The sequence below is a fragment of the Xenopus laevis genome, chromosome 1L, assembly GCF_017654675.1.
Source record: "Xenopus laevis strain J_2021 chromosome 1L, Xenopus_laevis_v10.1, whole genome shotgun sequence".
Taxonomy (NCBI): Eukaryota; Metazoa; Chordata; class Amphibia; order Anura; family Pipidae; genus Xenopus; species Xenopus laevis.
The window spans coordinates 13,132,751-13,154,479 of record NC_054371.1 but is presented as its reverse complement, the minus strand read 5'-3'; the positions used below and the strand labels follow the sequence as shown (position 1 = coordinate 13,154,479).

Genomic DNA, 21,729 nt, shown 5'->3' with positions numbered 1-21,729 from the left:
TAGCCCCCTCATCAATTTTACATTCACTTATTTTTAAGGTTTACTTATCCTTTAACCACCATACAGCAGAGGGTCTTATGGTCACAACTTTTCCTTCAATTTGGCTACCCACTGCAGCCGAGCGGCTAGCAGCTGAGCTGAGAACCTGGGAGGATCCCTGAAGGCCCCACCGAAGAGCAAGGTCCCTCAAAGACCATTGGCTGTAACAACCAGACTGCAGCTTGATTGGTCAATCTGAAAAAACAGTTAGTGCCTGGCCTGCTGCAACAGGAAAATATCAGCCTACGAATGGAACCTGCTAATAAACATATACATGTGATTAAAGGACCACTTCCCCACTCATACATTCCATTGTTAATACTCAACATGACATTAGTATTATTATAACACAATCCCAACATTATTTGCAGAACAGCAAGAGAGTCCCATAGACATCTCTGAACTACAACTCCCAGCCCCCTGACTGACTAGAGAGCCTCACATTCAATTACAAACCCAGCGGCAGCCTTCAGAGCGTCCCCTCCTGAGCCAAGGACATGAATAAAAGATGGAGCTTAAAAGGGGTGGTTTGCCTTTAAGTTAACTTTTAGTATGTTATAGACTGGCTAATTCTAAGCAATTGGTCTTCATTTTTTATAATTATTTGCCTTTTCCTCCTGGCTCTTTCCAGCTTTCAAATAGGGGTCACAGACCCCATCTAAAACACAAATGCACTGGGTATAACTGGGTGCAGTGTGTACACAATGGCCTGATTCTTAACGCGTTTAAAGGATTAGTTCACCTTTAAGTTAACTTTTAGTATGTTATAGAGCTACCAATTCTAAACAACTTTTCAATTGGTCTTCATTATTTATTCTATACATTTCTTTTTAATTATTAACCTTTTTCTTCTCTCTCCAGCTTTCAAATAGGGGTCACTGACCCCATCTCATAAACAAATGCTCTGTAAGGCTACACATTTATTGTTATTGCTACTTTTTATTACTCATCTTTCTGTTCAGCCTTCTATTCCAGTCTCTAATTCAAATCATTGAATGGTTGCTAGAGTAATTTGGACCCTAGCAACCAAACTGGGAAGCTTCTGAATAAAAAGCTAAATAACTCAAAAACCACAAATAATAAAAAATGAAAACCAATTGCAAATTGTCTCCGAATATCCCTCTCTACATCATACTACCAGTTCATTTAAAGGTAAATAACCCCTAGGAAAGTCGTTTACCACTTGGGGGTGCCATGGCGCGATCCTCTTCCTGCTTCTTCTTTCTATAAGTTTCCCGGGGCAGACGCAGGCGCAGTAGATCGAAATATCGACTTTTTAGTTAAGGTTCGGCTTTTCACTCTAATGTGCATGTGCAGCCGCGCAAAGAAAGAAGAAGCCGGAAGTGGATCGCTCCGTATAACCCCGGCCGGTGCAGTTTTCTGCTGATAGGAGCACCGGCCGGGGGTTTCAGGTAAGTAAATACAATCTCTTGGGGGTGCCTAACATTTGTCACGCCCAAGTGTGAAAGGACTTTCCTTCTCCTTTAAGGGCGGCACGAGCCCCCAGCAAGAAGCCAATGAGAATGGTGGCGGTGGGTTTTTCCTTTTTGATGTTTTTAGCAATTTCTCTATGTAAATAAAAGAAGATTAAAATCATTTACATTTATTTACTGGAATTAGCAATGTGCTCTTAATGGTAAGAAAGCGTCGATGCCCCCCCTCAGTACCATCGCAATATAATGAGCCCCATGTTTCTTGTCTTATTTCCTCGCTCACAATTCCTCTTCCTTTCACTTTACAGGTCGGCGCAACTCAATAGCCAATCACAATCCACGGATGCTCCCTGCTGAGCGGTATAAGTCCCGTCTGTGCCCAGCGAGAACCCGGAAAAAGGGGGGGTGTCCAAATCCATAAACTTCAGGCAGGTAACCCCCACAGCTCACAAATAGAAAGAGTCGTTTTGAACTTTCTCGTAGAAAATTCAGGGTTTGGAACAATTCCGGGAAGGTCTCCTCGTTGGGTGGATACAAAACCGCGAGCAGCTGAAGAAATGATCCAACCTTATCACCTGAGCAGCACATGATGGGCCTGTACAGTTTATTCAGAGGGAGAATAAGTTAAGATTCTTTTCCTAGAGAAACGGAAAATAGTACATGATAACTCAAACAACAACCAAAAAAAAAAAAAGACCGAACGGAAGGAAAACCGCGTGTCCGTAAAAGGGATTCTGGCGAGGAGATCCATGCGCGTCTGGGCGGTGCCATCACAATAAAACGCTCCAATGGCTCCGACGTGTTAATAATGAAATCCCTAGAGTTCAGTGGCCCAATGTCAAATGCAGGTGCCGGGCTGGGCAGGCGGCTGGTGTTTCCGATTTCGCGCCGCTCCCGATTTCTCCTTGTAGATTAATGGCATCTGTTGGGAGATGTCTACTAGAGCGCTGGCCACGGCGAGACCTGGAAGGAACACGGATAAGAAGGAGAGACGTTCAACACAATCAGCTGGAGACTGGTGTTACTAATGATTAGCATTAAAGGGGAACTAATGCCCCACATTGCAATAGTGACCTGCCCTCTCCGCAAATCATATATACAGTATATATATATATTTATATATATCTTATTTAAACTTACCAGACTGACCTGGAGGTGGAATACCCCCTAAGCCACGAGGAAGCCGTACAAATATTGAGAGAACAGCTGCTTTGTTGCCGTAACAAGGTTCCAAGGCTATAGGTTTTGGTACGGACTAAAGGAAAGAAAAACAATACATTGGTGAATATAAGTGTTCACATATATATAAGTATTATCATTTACAGTAGGGGGTACATTATCCCTTATAATACATGAGTGATACTCAGAGTTCCCTGTATAACTCAGGCTGCAGCCTTGTGCCTTTATATGGTCACAGAACAACCCATCAGTGACTTCTAATATCCTTATCATTTACAGTAGGGGGTACATTATCCCTTATAATACATGAGTGATACTCAGAGTTCCCTGTATAACTCAACCTGCAGCCTTGTGTCTTTATATGGTCACAGAACCCCTCAGTGACTTCTAATATCCTTATCATTTACAGTAGGGGGTACATTATCCCTTATAATACATGAGTGATACTCAGATTTCCCTGTATAACTCAACCTGCAGCCTTGTGTCTTTATATGGTCACAGAACCCCTCAGTGACTTCTAATATCCTTATAATTTACAGTAGGGGGTACATTATCCCTTATAATACATGAGTGATACTCAGAGTTCCCTGTATAACTCAGGCTGCAGCCTTGTGCCTTTATATGGTCACAGAACAACCCATCAGTGACTTCTAATATCCTTATCATTTACAGTAGGGGGTACATTATCCCTTATAATACATGAGTGATACTCAGAGTTCCCTGTATAACTCAGCCTGCAGCCTTGTGCCTTTATATGATCACAGAACAACCCCTCAGTGACTTCTAATATCCTTATCATTTACAGTAGGGGGTACATTATCCCTTATAATACATGAGTGATACTCAGAGTTCCCTGTATCACTCAGCCTGCAGCCTTGTGCCTTTATATGGTCACAGAACAACCCCTCAGTGACTTCTAATATCCTTATCATTTACAGTAGGGGGTACATTATCCCTTATAATACATGAGTGATACTCAGAGTTCCCTGTATAACTCAGGCTGCAGCCTTGTGCCTTTATATGGTCACAGAACAACCCATCAGTGACTTCTAATATCCTTATCATTTACAGTAGGGGCTATATTATCCCTTATAATACATGAGTGATACTCAGAGTTCCCTGTATAACTCAGCCTGCAGCCTTGTGCCTTTATATGGTCACAGAACCCCTCAGTGATTTTTCATATCCCTATCATTTACAATATGATATATATAAATACTGTGGAATAAGAGTCAGGATAATCTTGCTGCCAATGCTCTGTGATTAGCACATGGTCACATAGTAGGAGCTATTACTGCACTGCTCGGTGCAACTTATTAACAGAATCTCCTGGAAGATATTTGCCTCCTTGCTGCAATTAATGGAGAATAAATGCCGGTGCATGTGTGGGCTGGAACAGGAATGGCGCCATTGAACTATTTAAAGGCTTAATGGAAAAGCAAATGTCGGGGAGATAAATCAAGCGCATAACGGTTTATGGCTTCTATTAGAACAACATAATCCTATTAATGAATTAACATTCAGCGAGATGCAAATGAGGTTTTTATGGCAGAGAAAACATAAACCGGGGGCCGGGGCTGTTCGTGTCTGTGTTCTGCATTTTATTCCTAATAACAGCCGGATATTTAGAGGGACACGTCTCCTGCTCCGACACAGCGGCCAGGCACCGGATCCACAATCTTTTATTGGTGCTTCATCTCCCTGTCGTACAGATTTACACGTACTGAAGGGTTTTGCACATTTCAGGCTCAGATGGGTGCATATTTGCTTAAAATAAATATAACGGATTAAAGTAGTGGCAGAATGATAAGTGGCACAAAATAGCACCCGTTAGACTGGCATCCAAAACCTGCGCTTACCCCAAAGGTGCAACCGTCAGTTCTGTGCCCAAAGGTGCAACGGTCAGTTCTGTGCCCAAAGGTGCAACCGTCAGTTCTGTGCCCAAAGGTGCAACCGTCAGTTCTGTGCCCAAAGGTGCAACCGTCAGTTCTGTGCCCAAAGGTGCAACCGTCAGTTCTGTGCCCAAAGGTGCAACCGTCAGCTCTGTGCCCAAAGGTGCAACCGTCAGCTCTGTGCCCAAAGGTGCAACCGTCAGCTCTGTGCCCAAAGGTGAGGTGCAACCGTCAGCTCTGTGCCCAAAGGTGCAACCGTCAGCTCTGTGCCCAAAGGTGCAACCGTCAGCTCTGTGCCCAAAGGTGCAACCGTCAGCTCTGTGCCCAAAGGTGCAACCGTCAGCTCTGTGCCCAAAGGTGCAACCGTCAGCTCTGTGCCCAAAGGTGCAACCGTCAGCTCTGTGCCCAAAGGTGCAAACCGTCAGCTCTGTGCCCCAAAGGTGCAACCGTCAGCTCTGTGCCCAAAGGTTGCAACCGTCAGCTCTGTGCCCAAAGGTGCAACCGTCAGCTCTGTGCCCAAAGGTTGCAAACCGTCAGCTCTGTGCCCAAGGGTGCAACCGTCAGCTCTGTGCCCAAAGGTGCAACCGTCAGCTCTGTGCCCAAAGGTGCAACCGTCAGCTCTGTGCCCAAGGGTGCAACCGTCAGCTCTGTGCCCAAAGGTGCAACCGTCAGCTCTGTGCCCAAAGGTGCAACCGTCAGCTCTGTGCCCAAGGGTGCAACCGTCAGCTCTGTGCCCAAGGGTGCAACCGTCAGCTCTGTGCCCAAGGGTGCAACCGTCAGCTCTGTGCCCAAAGGTGCAACCGTCAGCTCTGTGCCCAAAGGTGCAACCGTCAGCTCTGTGCCCAAGGGTGCAACTGTCAGCTCTGTGCCCAAGGGTACAACAGTGAGCTCTGTGCCCATAGGTGCAACCGTCAGCTCTGTGCCCAAAGGTGCAACCGTCAGTTCTGTGCCCAAAGGTGCAACCGTCAGTTCTGTGCCCAAAGGTGCAACGTCAGCTCTGTGCCCAAAGGTGCAACCGTCAGCTCTGTGCCCAAAGGTGCAACCGTCAGCTCTGTGCCCAAAGGTGCAAATGTCAGCTCTGTGTCCAAAGGTGCAACCATTGTTACTTTATTATAACATTCAGGTTCCTGTGCCCTATGCCCAAGGCCACTCTTCTCTTGTATAATAGGCAAGTCAGGGGGCACACAGACTTCCAAGGGCTGCCCACATGCCATCCATGCCTCTGTATAAAGGAGAAATACAGCAGCTACTTGGTTACTAAACTGGTGGTAGGTATATGATGGCATTCCTAACCTGTGCCACCCTGCTAGCTGGCCGTATCAAGTCACATAAGGGTTGCCGACCGGAGCTGTAGTTGAACTATCCGGAAAGGCATCGGGTTGGGCACAAATGGTTTAGTTACATAACTCTGTTCTGGTTGGCAGCTTCATGTGAGCGAACAGTGGAAGACATTTAGGATATATGTGCCATGTCAGATGCCAAAGCAGGAAGAATGAGGCTGAATACAGGTGCCACATGTGATTGGGCAGCTGATAAGAATTGCAATGACTTTGCCACCTTGTACCATACAACAAACACTTGGCAGATAACCTTCCCGGGATTTAACCTGCTGGAGATTATTGGAGCAGATTGCCTATCTGCATCCTAAACCCATTCCTTTAATTAGAAAATAGAAATCAATGTCTCAACCAGGTATTGTAAGTCATGATCTTAATGATCCCTTGTATCTGCAATTATAATGGCTCTTGTCTGTCATTTATTTACCTTCCTCCAAGGAGCCCCAACATAAAAGCACTACCTCCCCCAAACTAAAACCAAATCTGCCTGCAATTTAACTCAAGTACAGCCACTGGGACAGAATGTTCTGTTATACAGATAGCTAGAATCTCAGCTGCCATAAAGCAGGACAGGACTGCTGCTTACAATGGGGATCAGATAGGATCTGTGCAGCCACTGGGACAGAATGTTCTGTTATACAGATAGCTAGAATCTCAGCTGCCATAAAGCAGGACAGGACTGCTGCTTACAATGGGGATCAGATAGGATCTGTGCAGCCACTGGGACAGAATGCTCTGTTATACAGATAGCTAGAATCTCAGCTGCCATAAAGCAGGACAGGACTGCTGCTTACAATGGGGATCAGATAGGATCTGTGCAGCCACTGGGACAGAATGTTCTGTTATACAGATAGCTAGAATCTCAGCTGCCATAAAGCAGGACAGGACTGCTGCTTACAATGGGGATCAGATAGGATCTGTGCAGCCACTGGGACAGAATGTTCTGTTATACAGATAGCTAGAATCTCAGCTGCCATAAAGCAGGACAGGACTGCTGCTTACAATGGGGATCAGATAGGATCTGTGCAGCCACTGGGACAGAATGTTCTGTTATACAGATAGCTAGAATCTCAGCTGCCATAAAGCAGGACAGGACTGCTGCTTACAATGGGGATCAGATAGGATCTGTGACAGAATCATTCTTGGCTACTAGACAATTAACAATAGGACTAGAATTAGAAATAAGAATGTGCAGAGGGTGAGTATAAGGAGGGTTACACGGTTATGTCTGTAAATGGATCCTTTAAGTGGAAATAAAATGTGGATGGAAGAAATGAAAGAGAAATAAAAAAGGAAATGGAAATACAGAAAAGACAATGGTATAAAAGCAGTAAAAGTGTATGAGGGAGAAAGCGCTGCTGTATTAAATCTACAGAAGAGTCGGCTCAGCAATGTTCCTGAGGGGGAGTATTAGTGAGTTAAGGGAAACAAATGTGCCGCTCAGAAATGCCTTAAATTCACACCAAAGATCCTCAGTCTGACAAGGAAAAGGTGAGAGCGAGAGAAAGAAAGCGAGAAAGTGATTTGATTTGAGAGAGAGAGAAAGCGAGAGAGAGTGAGTGAATGAGAGAGAGAGAAAGAGAGAGAAAGAGAGAGAGAGAGAGAGAAAGAGGGGGGAGGAATGGCAGCCCCCCCCCCCATTGAGCCTCCTCTCGGAGCCCCCCACTTAGCCCACATTCCCCCTCTTACAAAGTGCTTTCATTCTATCCCAGCCTTGAAATGTCTTAAAGAAAACGTACCCCCCAATAAGCAGAGTCATCTTATCAACAGTATTTTTACAGCCCATTGCATTCCTATGATATCTGACGTCCCGACTCTTCTTCAGGCAAAATCATCTTCTGATGCTTTTACTTCCCCCTCTTCCATATCTCTCATTATCTTCTTTTGCCTGCTTGTTTCTATCCACCCCTCTTGTCTCTATAATTGTTACATTCTTATAGTCTTGATGCAGATTTCCCCTTTAATAAAATGCTACTGTATTTCTAGACATATCTGGCCAGAAGTATTTTTTTAGGCCAGAGTGGGGCGTTATAGCTGCCATTATATGAGTAACTTCATATTCCTTAATTAGCCTACTGTTTGCACCCTGCACCACACAGCCAGCAGCACTGAGCAACAAGGATTATATACACCACTAGGTAAGTGCCGGCCACAATATCCCTGTGTGGATAGAGGGCAAAATCCCTTCTCTGTATATTTGTATTTATACATATGGGAGGAGGAGGTGCCATATTGATTCCCTTAGACAGTACAGTATGAGGGTATAGCTTATTGTGTGCCCAGAACATTCCTTCTCTGTATATTTGTATTTATACATATGGTAGGAGGAGGTGCCATATTGATTCCCTTAGACAGTACAGTATGAGGGTATAGCTTATTGTGTGCCCAGAACATTCCTTCTCTGTATATTTGTATTTATACATATGGGAGGAGGAGGTGCCATATTGATTCCCTTAGAGACAGTACAGTATGAGGGTATAGCTTATTGTGTGCCCAGAACATTCCTTCTCTGTATATTTGTATTTATACATATGGGAGGAGGTGCCATATTGATTCCCTTAGACAGTACAGTATGAGGGTATAGCTTATTGTGTGCCCAGAACATTCCTTCTCTGTATATTTGTATTTATACATATGGGAGGAGGAGGTGCCATATTCCCCCTCGCCCCCAAGGAGTCCTACATGGAAACTCATATCGGAGTTATACCAGGAATGAATGTGAAATCGCTTGCTGCCCCTGAAGGAGATGGATTCCTGGGAATTAATGTAAATTCCACTGTATTACATGTTAATTGCCCTTTCCACTAACGGGCTGGAGAAACATTCCATTCGCTTCACATTGGCCTTAATGAGAGAGGACACAGCACTGTACTTAATAGCGTTCAGCTACTCTATTCATTAGAGTAGCTGAACAAACATATTCTCTTGCCCTTCTCTATAGCTGTATGTGGAGTGGAGCTGCCATACTATCCACACAGAGCTACAGTCAAGGGCTACAAATGAGAAAAGGAAACAGAACTACATTCAACTCTCACAGTCAATCTGGTTGCCCCCCACAACCAATATTTTCAGCTGCTGGAAAGCAATAGGCAACAGTATTCAAAAACCACACAAAATAAAAAATGATGATTAATAGAAAAGTTGCTGGGAATGGGTCAATGTGTGACATCACGAGATTTAAAGGGATTGTTCACCTTTGAGATAACCGTTAGTATGATGTAGAGAGTGATATTCTGAGAAAATTTGCAATTGGTTTTCATGTTTTATTATTTGTGGTTTTTGAGTTATTTAGCAGCTCTCCTGTTTGTAATTTCAGCAATCTGGTTGCTAGGGTCCAATTTACCCTAGCAACCATGCATCGATTTGAATAAGAGACTGGAATATGAATAGGAGAGATATGAATGGAAAGATGAGTTATAAAAAGTAGCAATGATAATAAATGTGTAGCCTTACAGAGCATTTGTTTTTAGATGGGGTCAGTCACCCCAATTTGAAACCTGGAAAGAGTCAGAAGAAAGTGGCAAATAATTAAAAAACTATACAGAATAAATAATGAAATTGCAAAGTTGCTAAGAATTGGCAGCTCTGTAACATACTAAATGTTAACTTAAAGGTGAACCATTCCTTTAAATACTTTATCAGGCCATTGTGTACACACTGCACCCATACAGCACCCACACAGCACCCAATAGGCTCAGGGTGCCCATCAAACCGACTGCAGGAGAATCGCTCACCTTTATACTCCCCCCAATCAGATCAGGGGGCTCCTCGTCTGTTTCCAAGGCAACGTTGACGGACGCAAAAGGTCGGCTGGCCATCTGCTGCATCTCCCGGATGAGTTGCTAATAAATAAAACAGAAAATTTAAATATTGGTTACTTGATAGTGACGTGAAAGGAAAAAAGGCAAAGTAAAGCAATCAGATGCCTCCCCTCTAACAGCACACGTCACTTGCTCCCGGACACCCGAGGGAGAGGGGCGCAGAACAAAAGGCTATTGGGTTTGTAAATCCATTGCTGACACCTGCACTACTGGTTCTGACTCCTGGAACAATGTAGCACAAGGCAGCTCATTAGGAGGCCAGGAGGAGAACTGCATTGTATCAACAGACAGAAACTGCGTTCAATGGAAATTACCTTGATAAATATTTTAACAAATGGATAGTTCCCCTTTAAAACTGGATGCTCAGTGGGGAAACAGAAGCCCCCAGTAGGACGGGATCAATACAAAGCTGCAGACAAATCAAACAAACTGGAGGGCCCCGCGTGGCCCTTTATACCAAGTGCAAGTGGCCAATCCGTGTGCAGCAAAAGTGCTGCGAGGAAATGGCTCTGACTATAAAGGAGTTGGGAAATGATTAAAAGGCTGAGATATTAAATCCCGCCTGATTCCAAGGAGAGAATTCTCTAATAAATAAATAAATAAGTTATTAGTAATGAGAAGTGAATGGCATTTAGATAAACAAGATGTAGCAGGGGGACCATACAGTCACACTCTTAGACTATGTGCACTGTCTCTCTGAGGATTGTGGGAGATGTAGTTTACATAGAGCCATAGGCTGTTTTCTTCCTTGCGTTGACTCACCCATTGGGCACTGACGACAGCGCTGTTGAAACCCCCCAAAAAAAGTCACTTTTATTAAAAGCCTTTAGGCCGACTATTGCAGCCGAGTGATCATTCTGATATTTTTATGTCTGATCAAGTCCTTGTGTTCAAGGCGGGAAGAAGTAGAATTAGTAAAGGACAGAGCGAGAGATGAGAAACGCAAGAGAATGGAGCAACTCTGAGATTAGAGATACAAAATACTGACACTGAGTGAATGAGGCCCTAAATCCCTTTACAGAGGCAGAGCTACTGAACAGCGCCATCTAGTGGCCTCTAAACAGATATCAGCCTACTTCCAGGAGCCTGGAGGGATACATTAGACAGGCGTGGGATACGTTGTCCGGAAACCTTTTATCCAGAAAGTTCTGAATGACGAAAAGCTCGTCTCCCATAGACTCCATTTTCATGAAACAATGTAAATTTTTAAAAATGATTTCCTTTTTCTGTGTAATAATAAAACCGTAACTTGTACTTGATCCCAACTAAGATAGAATTAATCCTTATTGGAAGCAAAACCATAATATTGGGTTTAATTTATGTTTTACATGATATTTTAGTAGACTTAAGTCATGCAGATACACAGTACAGAAAGATCCCCTTATTGGGAAAATCCCAGGTCCTGGGCATTCTGGGTAACATAGCAGATATTAAACACTGTTATGTAATAAAAGGCACTAAGTTTGCCCAGGAGCAGTAACCCTTAACAACCAATAGGATGTTTGGGCCAGTAAATGCTACCTTCTGATTGGTTGCTATGGGTTACTGCTCCAGGGCAAACTTAGTGCCTTTGTTTTTTTACATAACCCTTGGGACGGGTGCTACATAGGATGCACCATAATGTCTATTTTCTGCACAGCTCCCATATTTCGGCAGCAGGAAACCGCTTGGCTAATTCTGTGCATGAGACGGGGGGCGGCCATGTTTAGTTAGAATGCAGCTAGAGAGATACTTTGCATTTGCACACGCTAGCTATAGCCTGACCTTCTGCAAAGCAATCATGTAAATAGCCTGAGACACAGATAAAGCCTTCCACCCAAATTACCAGCCAGCTCCAGGGCAGCCACCGACGGGGGAACAGCGCCACCTACAGACTCATTTCATTTTAAGCACAATCGCTGCATCTGAGCGAATATTCTGCAGGGCCGTATATATAATAAATGCATTTGATTATTCAGTTGATATATTATTTTCCCAAACTCGCAGATGTAGGGGAGCAGCTGTGCCCTGTTGGTGTATTGCATTTCTACCAATCTTTACCTTAAATGATATAGTAAATAGTATTATACAGTATAGTAAAACATAATAAACATGAATTTAACCCAATAGGCTGGTTTTGCTTCCAATAAGGATTAATTATATCTTAGTTGGGATCAAGTACAAGTTACTGTTTTATTATTACAGGTATGGGACCTGTTATCCAGAAAGCTTGGGACCTGGGGGTTTTCTGGATAAAGCATCTTTCTTTAATTTGAATCTTCATACATTAAGTCTACTATAAAATCATGTAAACATTAAATAAACCCAATAGGCTGGTTTTGCCTCCAATAAGGATTAATTATATCTTAGTTGGGATCAAGTACAAGTTACTGTTTTATTATTACAGGTATGGGACCTGTTATCCAGAAAGCTTGGGACCTGGGGGTTTTCTGGATAATGCTTTCTTTAATTTGAATCTTCATACATTAAGTCTACTATAAAATCATGTAAACATTAAATAAACCCAATAGGCTGGTTTTGCTTCCAATAAGGATTAATTATATCTTAGTTGGGATCAAGTACAAGCTACGGTTTTATTATTACAGAAAATGATTTTTAAACATTTTATTTAGATAAAATTGAGTCTATGGGAGACGGCTTTTCCGTAATTGGAGCTTTCTGGATAAAGTATTCTGAAAAAGTGCTGAGTGCCTAAAAATAGTGTAAAAAATGTTTTTGCCACACAGAGTGTATCACCTCCCGGATATAGACAATATAGCCTTAGTTTCCTAGTACTTCCAGATTGAATTATTATGTAACGCTCAGGTCAAGTTTGGCAACAGTATAATCGATACAGACATTTCTTTATTATGTTTCTAAAGGGAGTACATAGGATTTGTCTATATCCAGGAGGTGATACACTCTGTGTGGCAAAAACATTTTTTACACTATTTTTAGGCACTCTTTTTCAGAATGCTTAAGGATTTTTTAAGAAAGTTTTTTTGTATATTTTACATGAAATATCTTTTTATATATCATGTTTTAAAAAAAGTTGTTTTGCTCTCATTGCTGCAAACAGCCATACAAGAGGTTAAACGCACAAGGAAACACAGGCACAGTCACGTGATGTGGGTGGAGGTTATTTAATGAATTTATCATGTGTGTATTTGTACCTTGAAAAAGGTCCCAAGAGGGACCGAAACGTTGGTTTTTACATATCATGTCTTAATACAAGTTTTTTTGACACAAGACCCTTGGTGCTGGCATTTTTTGGTTCTTCATTATATATATATATATATATATATATATATATATATATATATATATATATATATATATATATATATATATATATATATATATATATATATATATATATATATATATATATATATATATATATATATATATATATAGAAAACAGAAGATGAGCCGCACTCACAGGACTTAGAAATAATAAATTTTGATTTATTAAAGTTAGTGACCAACGTTTCGGCCTCCTCCAAGGCCTTTCTCAAGGTACAGAAAATGGTAAAATACATGCTTTAAATACATGAAAAGGCGGGAAAAAAACAGCAACACCCTTAATGACGTACAATTTGTGTCAATGCCCGATGACTATAATTAGCATAAATCACAGTAGTTGTTTCTTATGTATATTACCCATACTAAAAAATAAGCCATCAGTTACCTATACCCCTATATCACACTACACTGTTAATGTTCAACATGATCTTAAAAAGGTTAAAAAGGTTTAAAAACAAAGCAAGAATGTAACACATTTGTTTCATCTAATTGATATTATTCTAAGTGTTACTAAATGTCTTAATTTGAGGAAGATCCTAGAGTAAAAGCAAGAATTAAGCCTGCCCTATGGCCCGATACCTTTTCATCATTACAAAATGTGGCGTCCACCAAGATCTCTCATACTCGCAACCCGTTATACTATGGCTAGTCCTCACTGCTTACTAATCGTATTCCCTCCATTCTATACAATGACTACACTTGGGGCTGTAACCTGGGACAAAACTCAGGTATATGCATTACCCAAAATAAAAATAAATACAAAAATAAGCATGAATATAAAGAATGAATAGTGAATAAAAAATAAAGAAATAAAATAGAAATAAAGTAGTAAAGATAAGAGCACCCTCAAATACTCCTTGATTGCTTACACTAATAATAAGGAGTTAACAGAAATGACGTAAATATCTCCCCATGGACTATATATACTCTCCTCTTAATAAATAAAATAAAAATAATGATCAGCAAAGGTGTAATCCCACCCGAAAAATCAACGTGCATAACCTAAATAAAGAAACTAAAAACCCACCAAGCCCGAAAAAAGTGGAAACATTTTTAAAAAAAGGCCATATTAAACTATAATAAAGGACACAGACAACCGTGTCTCTTCCTAGCGATAGATGTATATACCACATTGCCCTCTCACAGTCAGATGTTAAACAAGAGTTCATATCACAGGCGTAGTCGCTCAGTCATCTGGGGGGGGCTATATTTAACTGTTCCAAACTCTCATAAATCGTGGATCACAATGCCAGCCCATCTTGATCTTTGCCCAAATCTTCCTCCACAGTGAGTAAGTTAGGTACGGTTTGAGTTACTTATAAACAGTTTATCGCAGTCTCCATGTTTTTAGTAGCAAAGGTATTCAAAAGGCGTTTAATAACAGGTGCAGGGCCGTCAAACTCCATATGTAAGACTCCCACCCATTTATTTATTCAGGACGTTGGGGACCTGGGGTTTTCTAGATAAGGGATCTTTCTATAATTTGGATCTTCATACCTTAAGTCTACTAGAAAATCATATAAACATTAAATAAACCCAATAGGCTGTTTTTGCTTCCAATAAGGATTAATATATCTTAGATCAAGTAGAAGGTACTGTTTTATAATTACAGAGATAAAGGAAATCATTTTAAAAATGTGTAATATTTGGATAAAATGGAGTCTATGGCCTTTCTTTAGTTCAGAGCACTGTGGATAATGGGTTAGCGGATCCCATACTCGGCTGGGCAATGAGTGTGGCCCTGTATGGCTGCCTAGTTCTATTTGGTAAACTGCAACGTTCAAGCATGGGCTGCTGGGAGTTGTAGTTGGGGATCACTTGGCAAATATCTCCCAGTCAGAGGGAAGCGGTGGCCCCTCCCACAAAGGGCATGCGGTGCCTGGAGCCGAGTCAAGACATTTAGCAACTGTCAGAGTAAAATGTCACTTGAGCTGAATCTCCCGGGAGCTGAATGTGGAAGTGATGATTAGAGACAACGGAAGCTTCCCCCGGCTGCTGTGGATCACAGGAGCTTACACTCACATAGGGTGGATTTTATTTTTGGCCCAAGGCCATCGGGTAGGGTAACCTTCACCTGAATTATATATTAACCATTTATTTGCCGTAAGACCTCCTAGTCAATGAGCGTTACCATTATACAGTTTATGAGGCAACAAAAAAAATTCACTTTATTAATGCAACTGCCATAAAGAGCGTACACGAGGATTACTTGTTAGTAAAGGGGTAGTTAACTTTTAGTATGTTATAGTATGGCCCGTTCTAAGCAACTTTTTAATTGGTCTTCATTGTTTATTTTTTTATAGTTTATGATTTATTTGCCTTCTTCTTCTGCCTCTTTCCAGCTTTCAAATGGGGGGTCACTGACCCCATCTAAAAAAAACCAAATGCTCTGTAAGGCTACAAATGTATTGTTACTTTTTATTACTTCTCTTTCTATTCAGGCCTCTCCTATTCATATTCCAGTCTCTTATTCAAATCAGTGTGCGGTTACTAGGGTAATTTGGACCCTGGCAACCAGATGGCTGAAATTGCAAATTGGAGAGCTGCTGAATAAAAAGCTAAATAACTCAAAAACTACAAATAATAAAAAATGAAAACCAATTGCAAATTGTCTCAGGATTTCCCTCTCTACATCATACTAAAAATTCATTCAAAGGTGAACAACCCCTTTAAATACCAGGACACGATGGAAAATGCCCTTATGTTGTTAATGTTGGGAGAGATCCGGGGGCTGCTCAGTAAAACGTTACATTATCTGGAATGTGTAATCTCTGCTGAGGTGCCACAAATGTTACCAGACTGACTGGCGAGCGGAATCATTAAGAAAAGGGCAATTTCATTTTTTCTTTGCCTTTACACGCTGAGTTATTGGGATTGTACGGCGCTGATTGAATTTGAGGGGTGTGAGTAGAGTGTGGCCCCCGCGGTGATTATGGAGGAGCACAATTTCCTGCTGTTAATGACCATTTAACTGGTGGATGCAGTAAAGGCCCCGCGGCCACAGGAGCTCAGGAACAAAATCATTCAAAGAGGTAAAATGAATTAGAAATAAAGACGTAGAGGCCATTATGGTATTAGTTCTGAATCAGGAAGAGCCTGAGTCTCAGCAATGAAACCTCGGCCCCACAGGATGGCGACTGCAGAGCATTTTATCTCCAGATTAGTAGCACTCGGCTCCATTCTTTCGCAAGATCATGTCAAATAAAAACAACAGCGGTTAAAGGGATTCTGTCATGATTTTTATGGTGTAGTTTATATTTCTAAATGACACTGTTTATACTAAAAATAATTCACTGTACAATATAAAATGTAATTCCTGAACCAGCAAGTGTATTTAGTTGTAATATTGGTGTGTAGGTGCATCTCAGGTCATTTTGCCTGGTCATGTGCTTTCAGAAAGAGCCAGCACTTTAGGATGGAACTGCTTTCTGGCAGGCTGTTGTTTCTCCTACTCAATGTAACTGAATGTGTCTCAGTGGGACCTGGATTTTACTATTGAGTGTTGTTCTTAGATCTACCAGGCAGCTGTTATCTTGTGTTAGGGAGCTGTTATCTGCTTACCTTCCCATTGTTCTGTTGTTAGGCTGCTGGGAGGAAATGTAGGGGATGATATCACTCCATTAGCACAAGTCACATGACTGGGGGCACCTGGGAAACTGACACTATGTCTAGCCCCATGTCAGATTTCAAAATTAAATATAAAAAAATCTGTTTGCACTTTTGAGAAATGGATTTCAGTGCAGAATTCTGCTGGAGCAGCACTATTAACTGATGCATTTTGAATTTTTTTTAACGTCAAAACCTTAGGGGCCAATCAAACTGCCCCAGATGCAAGTCCAGGAGCATTGGAGGATGCACCACACATATCCAAACAGCACTGTTCTGCAAAAATGAGGGCAGTTTATAGTATATGGTTTAGAAGTAGGGCCCGGCTGTGCCTCAGTTCAGGTTGGAATGGGCTGAGAAACTTCTGATATAGATTAGTACTATTCCATTGAGTAATCCATGTCCTGATACAAGCAAGCATCACCATGCCAGCGCACTATCACCTCCATGCTGGACCACTGCCACTTGTTTTCTTAGCAAATCACATTTTAGAGTTTGTGCCTAAAAGCATGACGTTGGATGGGTCAATGAAAAACAGTTCTGGATCTTCTGGAGATCACCCGGGTGTCCTTGGCCAAACTCAACTAATATTCCAGATAGAGATTTCCCTTACCGCTAGTAAAGCAGCCATCAACAATGTCTTGGCCAAGGCAGGACAGGCCTGCACATCCCTAGATGCTGGTCATGCCCCAGTCCTTCAGCTAATTGGAGAATGTGACTTACATGGAGTAAGGCTTGACACACTCTGAAAGAAACCCATTGCCTAAAAGGATAAGTAATCCTTGAAAATAAGTGAATGTAAAATTGAAGAGAGTACTATTCTAAGCTCTTTTGCAGCGTATATTCATTTTTTATTGTTTTTGAATTCCAAGATATTAAGGGATAGATGTACTGTTCCTACAAATTAATTATGTTACAACATCGCCACCTGCTGGTCATTTTCCCACCAGTCTGACCACCAAAAAGTCAAGAAAGTTGTCAGGAGAAAGAAAGAGGCTGCCTTGAAGTTCCAAAGAAGGGAAATGGCATTTTGGAACCTCTTTCATGAAAGGAACTTACTCATAGGATTTGACCTAAGGCACAAGACCTTCAAGACCATCTCAGACCAGTCATGATCCCTTACTTTCTGACTGTGGATCTACAGAAATGGTCCTGGAACCCTTTTCATGTTGATCTACGACTTCTTACAGAGATTTGTTGCAATTTCTTTCCATTTTGCTGTGCGTTGAGAACACTGGTTGTTATTGCCATTTTAAGATCAAGCCCCATCTCCTTGGAGGTCCAACCTCAGGTCACAGCCCCTTTTAACTCCATTAATCAGTAAAATTCTCATCCCAAGTCTCACCTTAACTGACCCTCAAGGTGAGCTTTCAGGTGGATCTAGAAGAGTAAACAGGCACTCTTCCCTAAATCTTACTCTATCCCCCACATGTAATAAAAGGAACTAAGTTTGCCCAGGAGCAGTAACCCATATCAACCAATAAAATGTTTGCTTTTAAACATGTGACTAGGAAATTCTATCGGCTGATTGGTTGCTATAGGTTACTGCCCTGGGCAAACTTAGTGCCTTTAATTATATAACCCCACAACTGTCATACAGATTGAACTCTACTTGGTATAGACTGCTCGGTAATAGTGCAATGGCGGCTTATAGAATGGATGCTTGAGCTGATGGGTTCCATAAAGCAAGACTAAGGTTCCCAGAACATATTAAAAGGCAATCAGTGCTGACAAGGGAAGGAAATAAAATGTCCGGCACCACTGATCTAATACCACAGGACAGAGCCCACGACACAATCTGTTAGCTGGAACGATCCACCTTGGGAATATTATAAGTGAAGCTGTGAGCCTGACCTTCCCAAGGGGGAAAGCCGAGACTCTCCAGAAATCACATCTACGTGCTCCTTCACCGTCACGGCTCTCCCTAAAGTGCGTTTCACTGTCATGTGATCTTGGACTGACCGCGCTTTATTTTAAAGATTAAAGCCGTTTATCTTTTTGGCCACGGTGAAAGCCTTGTAATATAAATATAAATTGTTTGTGTGTGTATTACTGGGCATTGAGCAGGCTCTCATAGTGATTCAATATTACTAAGGAATACACTTTAATAAAATGGGGGCAATAGCTTACACTGCATGTCAGTCTCCTGTAATGAATAAGGGATTGTTCCCAAGGAAATAGAAGTGTAATAAAAAAAAACTGACTGACGTCACAATCAGTATCCCTGCTACGCGGAGAAGCTGCAGTTGCATTAGTCACATGACTCCTAAGAGGAGTTATCTTGTATTGTGACTCTTACGTTCTATAATTAGGGTTGCCACCCGGCCGGTATTTTACCGGCCTAGCCGGTAAAACACCTGCCAGGGCCGGGGCCGGTATTACAAATTTACCTGCAATGTAGCTGCCGGTAATTTGTAATACCCTTTACAAAAGCCCTTGCCCTCCAGTAAAAACGTACAATTCCTTTGGCTTCTGCGATGTGGCCCCGGCCCTTTTGCGGCGCAACCATGTGGCTCCGCCCCTTTTTATGTTGCTGCCGACCAGCTCCACTCCCTTTTGCGTCACGGTCCGCCCCTTTATTATCCGCCCCCACCACTGGCCGGCATTTTTTTTTTTTAAAAGGTGGCAACCCTATATATTCTGTATATTGTGAGTGGGTCCCTAAGCTCAGTAAGAGACAGCAGCACAGAGCATGTGCAGTGAATCAGCAGAATACGGAGCTACAGGGATAAATTGAGACAACAAACCTCACCATAAAGCATAATGAAGATCCACCAATAGATATTATACTGATTTTCAGGATGTGTATCAGTTGAGCAGGCCAAGGACACCATTTACACTTACAGGCCAACTATCAGCTCTATTCATCTCTCAGGATACTGCAATAGTAAAAAGTTGAACTCTGGGGTGAGGGACCCCTAAAGCAGATTAAAGGGATACTGTCATGGGAAAAAAAATTGTTTTCAAAATGCATCAGTTAATAGTGCTGCTCCAGCAGAATTCTGCACTGAAATCCATTTCTCAAAAGAGCAAACAATTTTTTTTATATTCAATTTTGAAATCTGACATGGGGCTAGACATATTGTCAATTTCCCAGCTGCCCCAAGTCATGTGACTTGTGCTCTGATAAACTTCAATCACTCTTTACTGCTGTACAGTAAGTTGGAGTGATATCACCCCCCTCTCCCCCCCCCAGCAGCCAAACAACAGAACAATGGGAAGGTAACCAGATAACAGCTCCCTAACAGCTGCCTGGTAGATCTAAGAACAGCACTCAACAGTAAAAACCCATGTCCCACTGAGACTCCTTCAGTTACATTGAGAAGGAAAAACAGCAGCCTGCCAGAAAGCATTTCTCTTATTAAGTGCAGGCACAAGTCACATGACCAGGGGCAGCTGGGAAATTGACAAAATGTCTAGCCCCATGTCAGATTTCAAAACTGAATATAAAAATAAATCTGTTTGCTCTTTTGATAAATGTATTTCAGTGCAGAATTCTGCTGGAATAGCACTATTAACAGGTGTGTTTAAAAAACAAACAAACATGTTTTCCGATGACAGGATCCCTTTAAGGTAACCTGCCCCCTTTCACGCTACAGCTACTTCAAGCCCTTGAGTAAAGGCTAAAGCCATTATTTAGTAGTCATTATCACTCTGCATTTGCCATTCTCTCTCTCTCTCTTTTCCCTGTTCAGCATAAAAGCAAAAGAAACCAACAATCCCCTTGGCAAAACACAAACCAATATTCCATTGAAGTTCTTGTGTCTCTCTTGGCATTATGGGAGTTGTAGTTCAATGGCTGCGCAGAGACTAACCAAGGTCTCCTTCAAAACAAAGGTGGATCCCTAGAGATGTAGCTTAACTACAAATCCCAGCACCACAAGGCAGCCTTCATATTAGGAAATGCAAGCATATTTGGAATAAGTGATTGAACTATACCTCTCTGCGTCTTGAAGCCCAACAGCTCTGCTTTATTTTCCAGACGACGGCAGCCACGAGGAGCAGAGAGAGGAAACAGCTGATGGGAGAAAGAGAATAGCAGTAAGAACGTGCACATTGAGTAGCCACCAGCAGGATAAAGGCTAATCCTCATGAAATTGTATTAAGGTAGGGATGCACAAAATCCAGGATTCGGCCAAGATTCAGCGTTTTTCAGCACATTTCAGATTCGGTCAAATCCTTCCGCCTGGCTCCAAATTTGCATATGCAAATTAGGGGTGGGGACTTTTTGTCATAAAACATGAAATTTAAAAATGTTTTCCCCCTTCCCACCACTAATTTGCATATGCAAATTAGGATTCAGTTCAGTATCCGTCAGTATCTTTCACAAAGGATTCGGGGGTTCGGCTGAATCCAAAATAGTGAATTCAGTGCATCCCTATTTTAAAGTAAAAAAAAAAATATAATACAATGTTGCCCTGCACTGGTAAAACTGGTGTGTTTGATTCACCAGCACAGGATACACAGTAGATAACAGATAAGTACTACTATAGTTTATATAAACAAGCTGCTGTGTAGCCATGGGGGCAGCCATTCAAGCACAGGATACACAGTAGATAACAGATAAGTACTACTATAGTTTATATAAACAAGCTGCTGTGTAGCCATGGGGGCAGCCATTCAAGCACAGGATACACAGTAGATAACAGATAAGTACTACTATAGTGTATATAAACAAGCTGCTGTGTAGCCATGGGGGCAGCCATTCAAGCACAGGATACACAGTAGATAACAGATAAGTACTACTATAGTTTATATAAACAAACTGCTGTGTAGCCATGGGGGCAGCCATCCTAGCACAAGTTACAAAGTAGATAACAGATAAGTACTACTATAGTTTATATAAACAAGCTGCTGTGTAGTCATGGGGGCAGCCATTCAAGCACAGGATACACAGTAGATAACAGATAAGTACTACTATAGTTTATTTAAACAAGCTGCTGTGTAGCCATGGGGGCAGCCATTCAAGCACAGGATACACAGTAGATAACAGATAAGTACTACTATAGTTTATATAAACAAGCTACTGTGTAGCCATGGGGGCAGCCATTCAAGCACAGGATACACAGTAGATAACAGATAAGTACTACTATAGTTTATATAAACAAGCTACTGTGTAGCCATGGGGGCAGCCATT

The 21,729-nt window shown here is 41.8% G+C and overlaps 1 protein-coding gene across 1 annotated transcript in view; it reads right to left on the bottom strand.

The window, feature by feature from the left end:
* Positions 1-1,626: 1,626 nt before the first annotated feature.
* atrn.L (attractin L homeolog) overlaps positions 1,627-21,729 on the bottom strand; it is a 111,309-nt gene continuing 91,206 nt past the window's right edge. The window contains 4 exon segments of the mRNA XM_041587128.1: positions 1,627-2,435; positions 2,613-2,727; positions 9,615-9,722; positions 20,532-20,610. Coding sequence (XP_041443062.1) covers positions 2,311-2,435; positions 2,613-2,727; positions 9,615-9,722; positions 20,532-20,610 — 427 coding nt within the window. The 3' untranslated portion in view covers positions 1,627-2,310.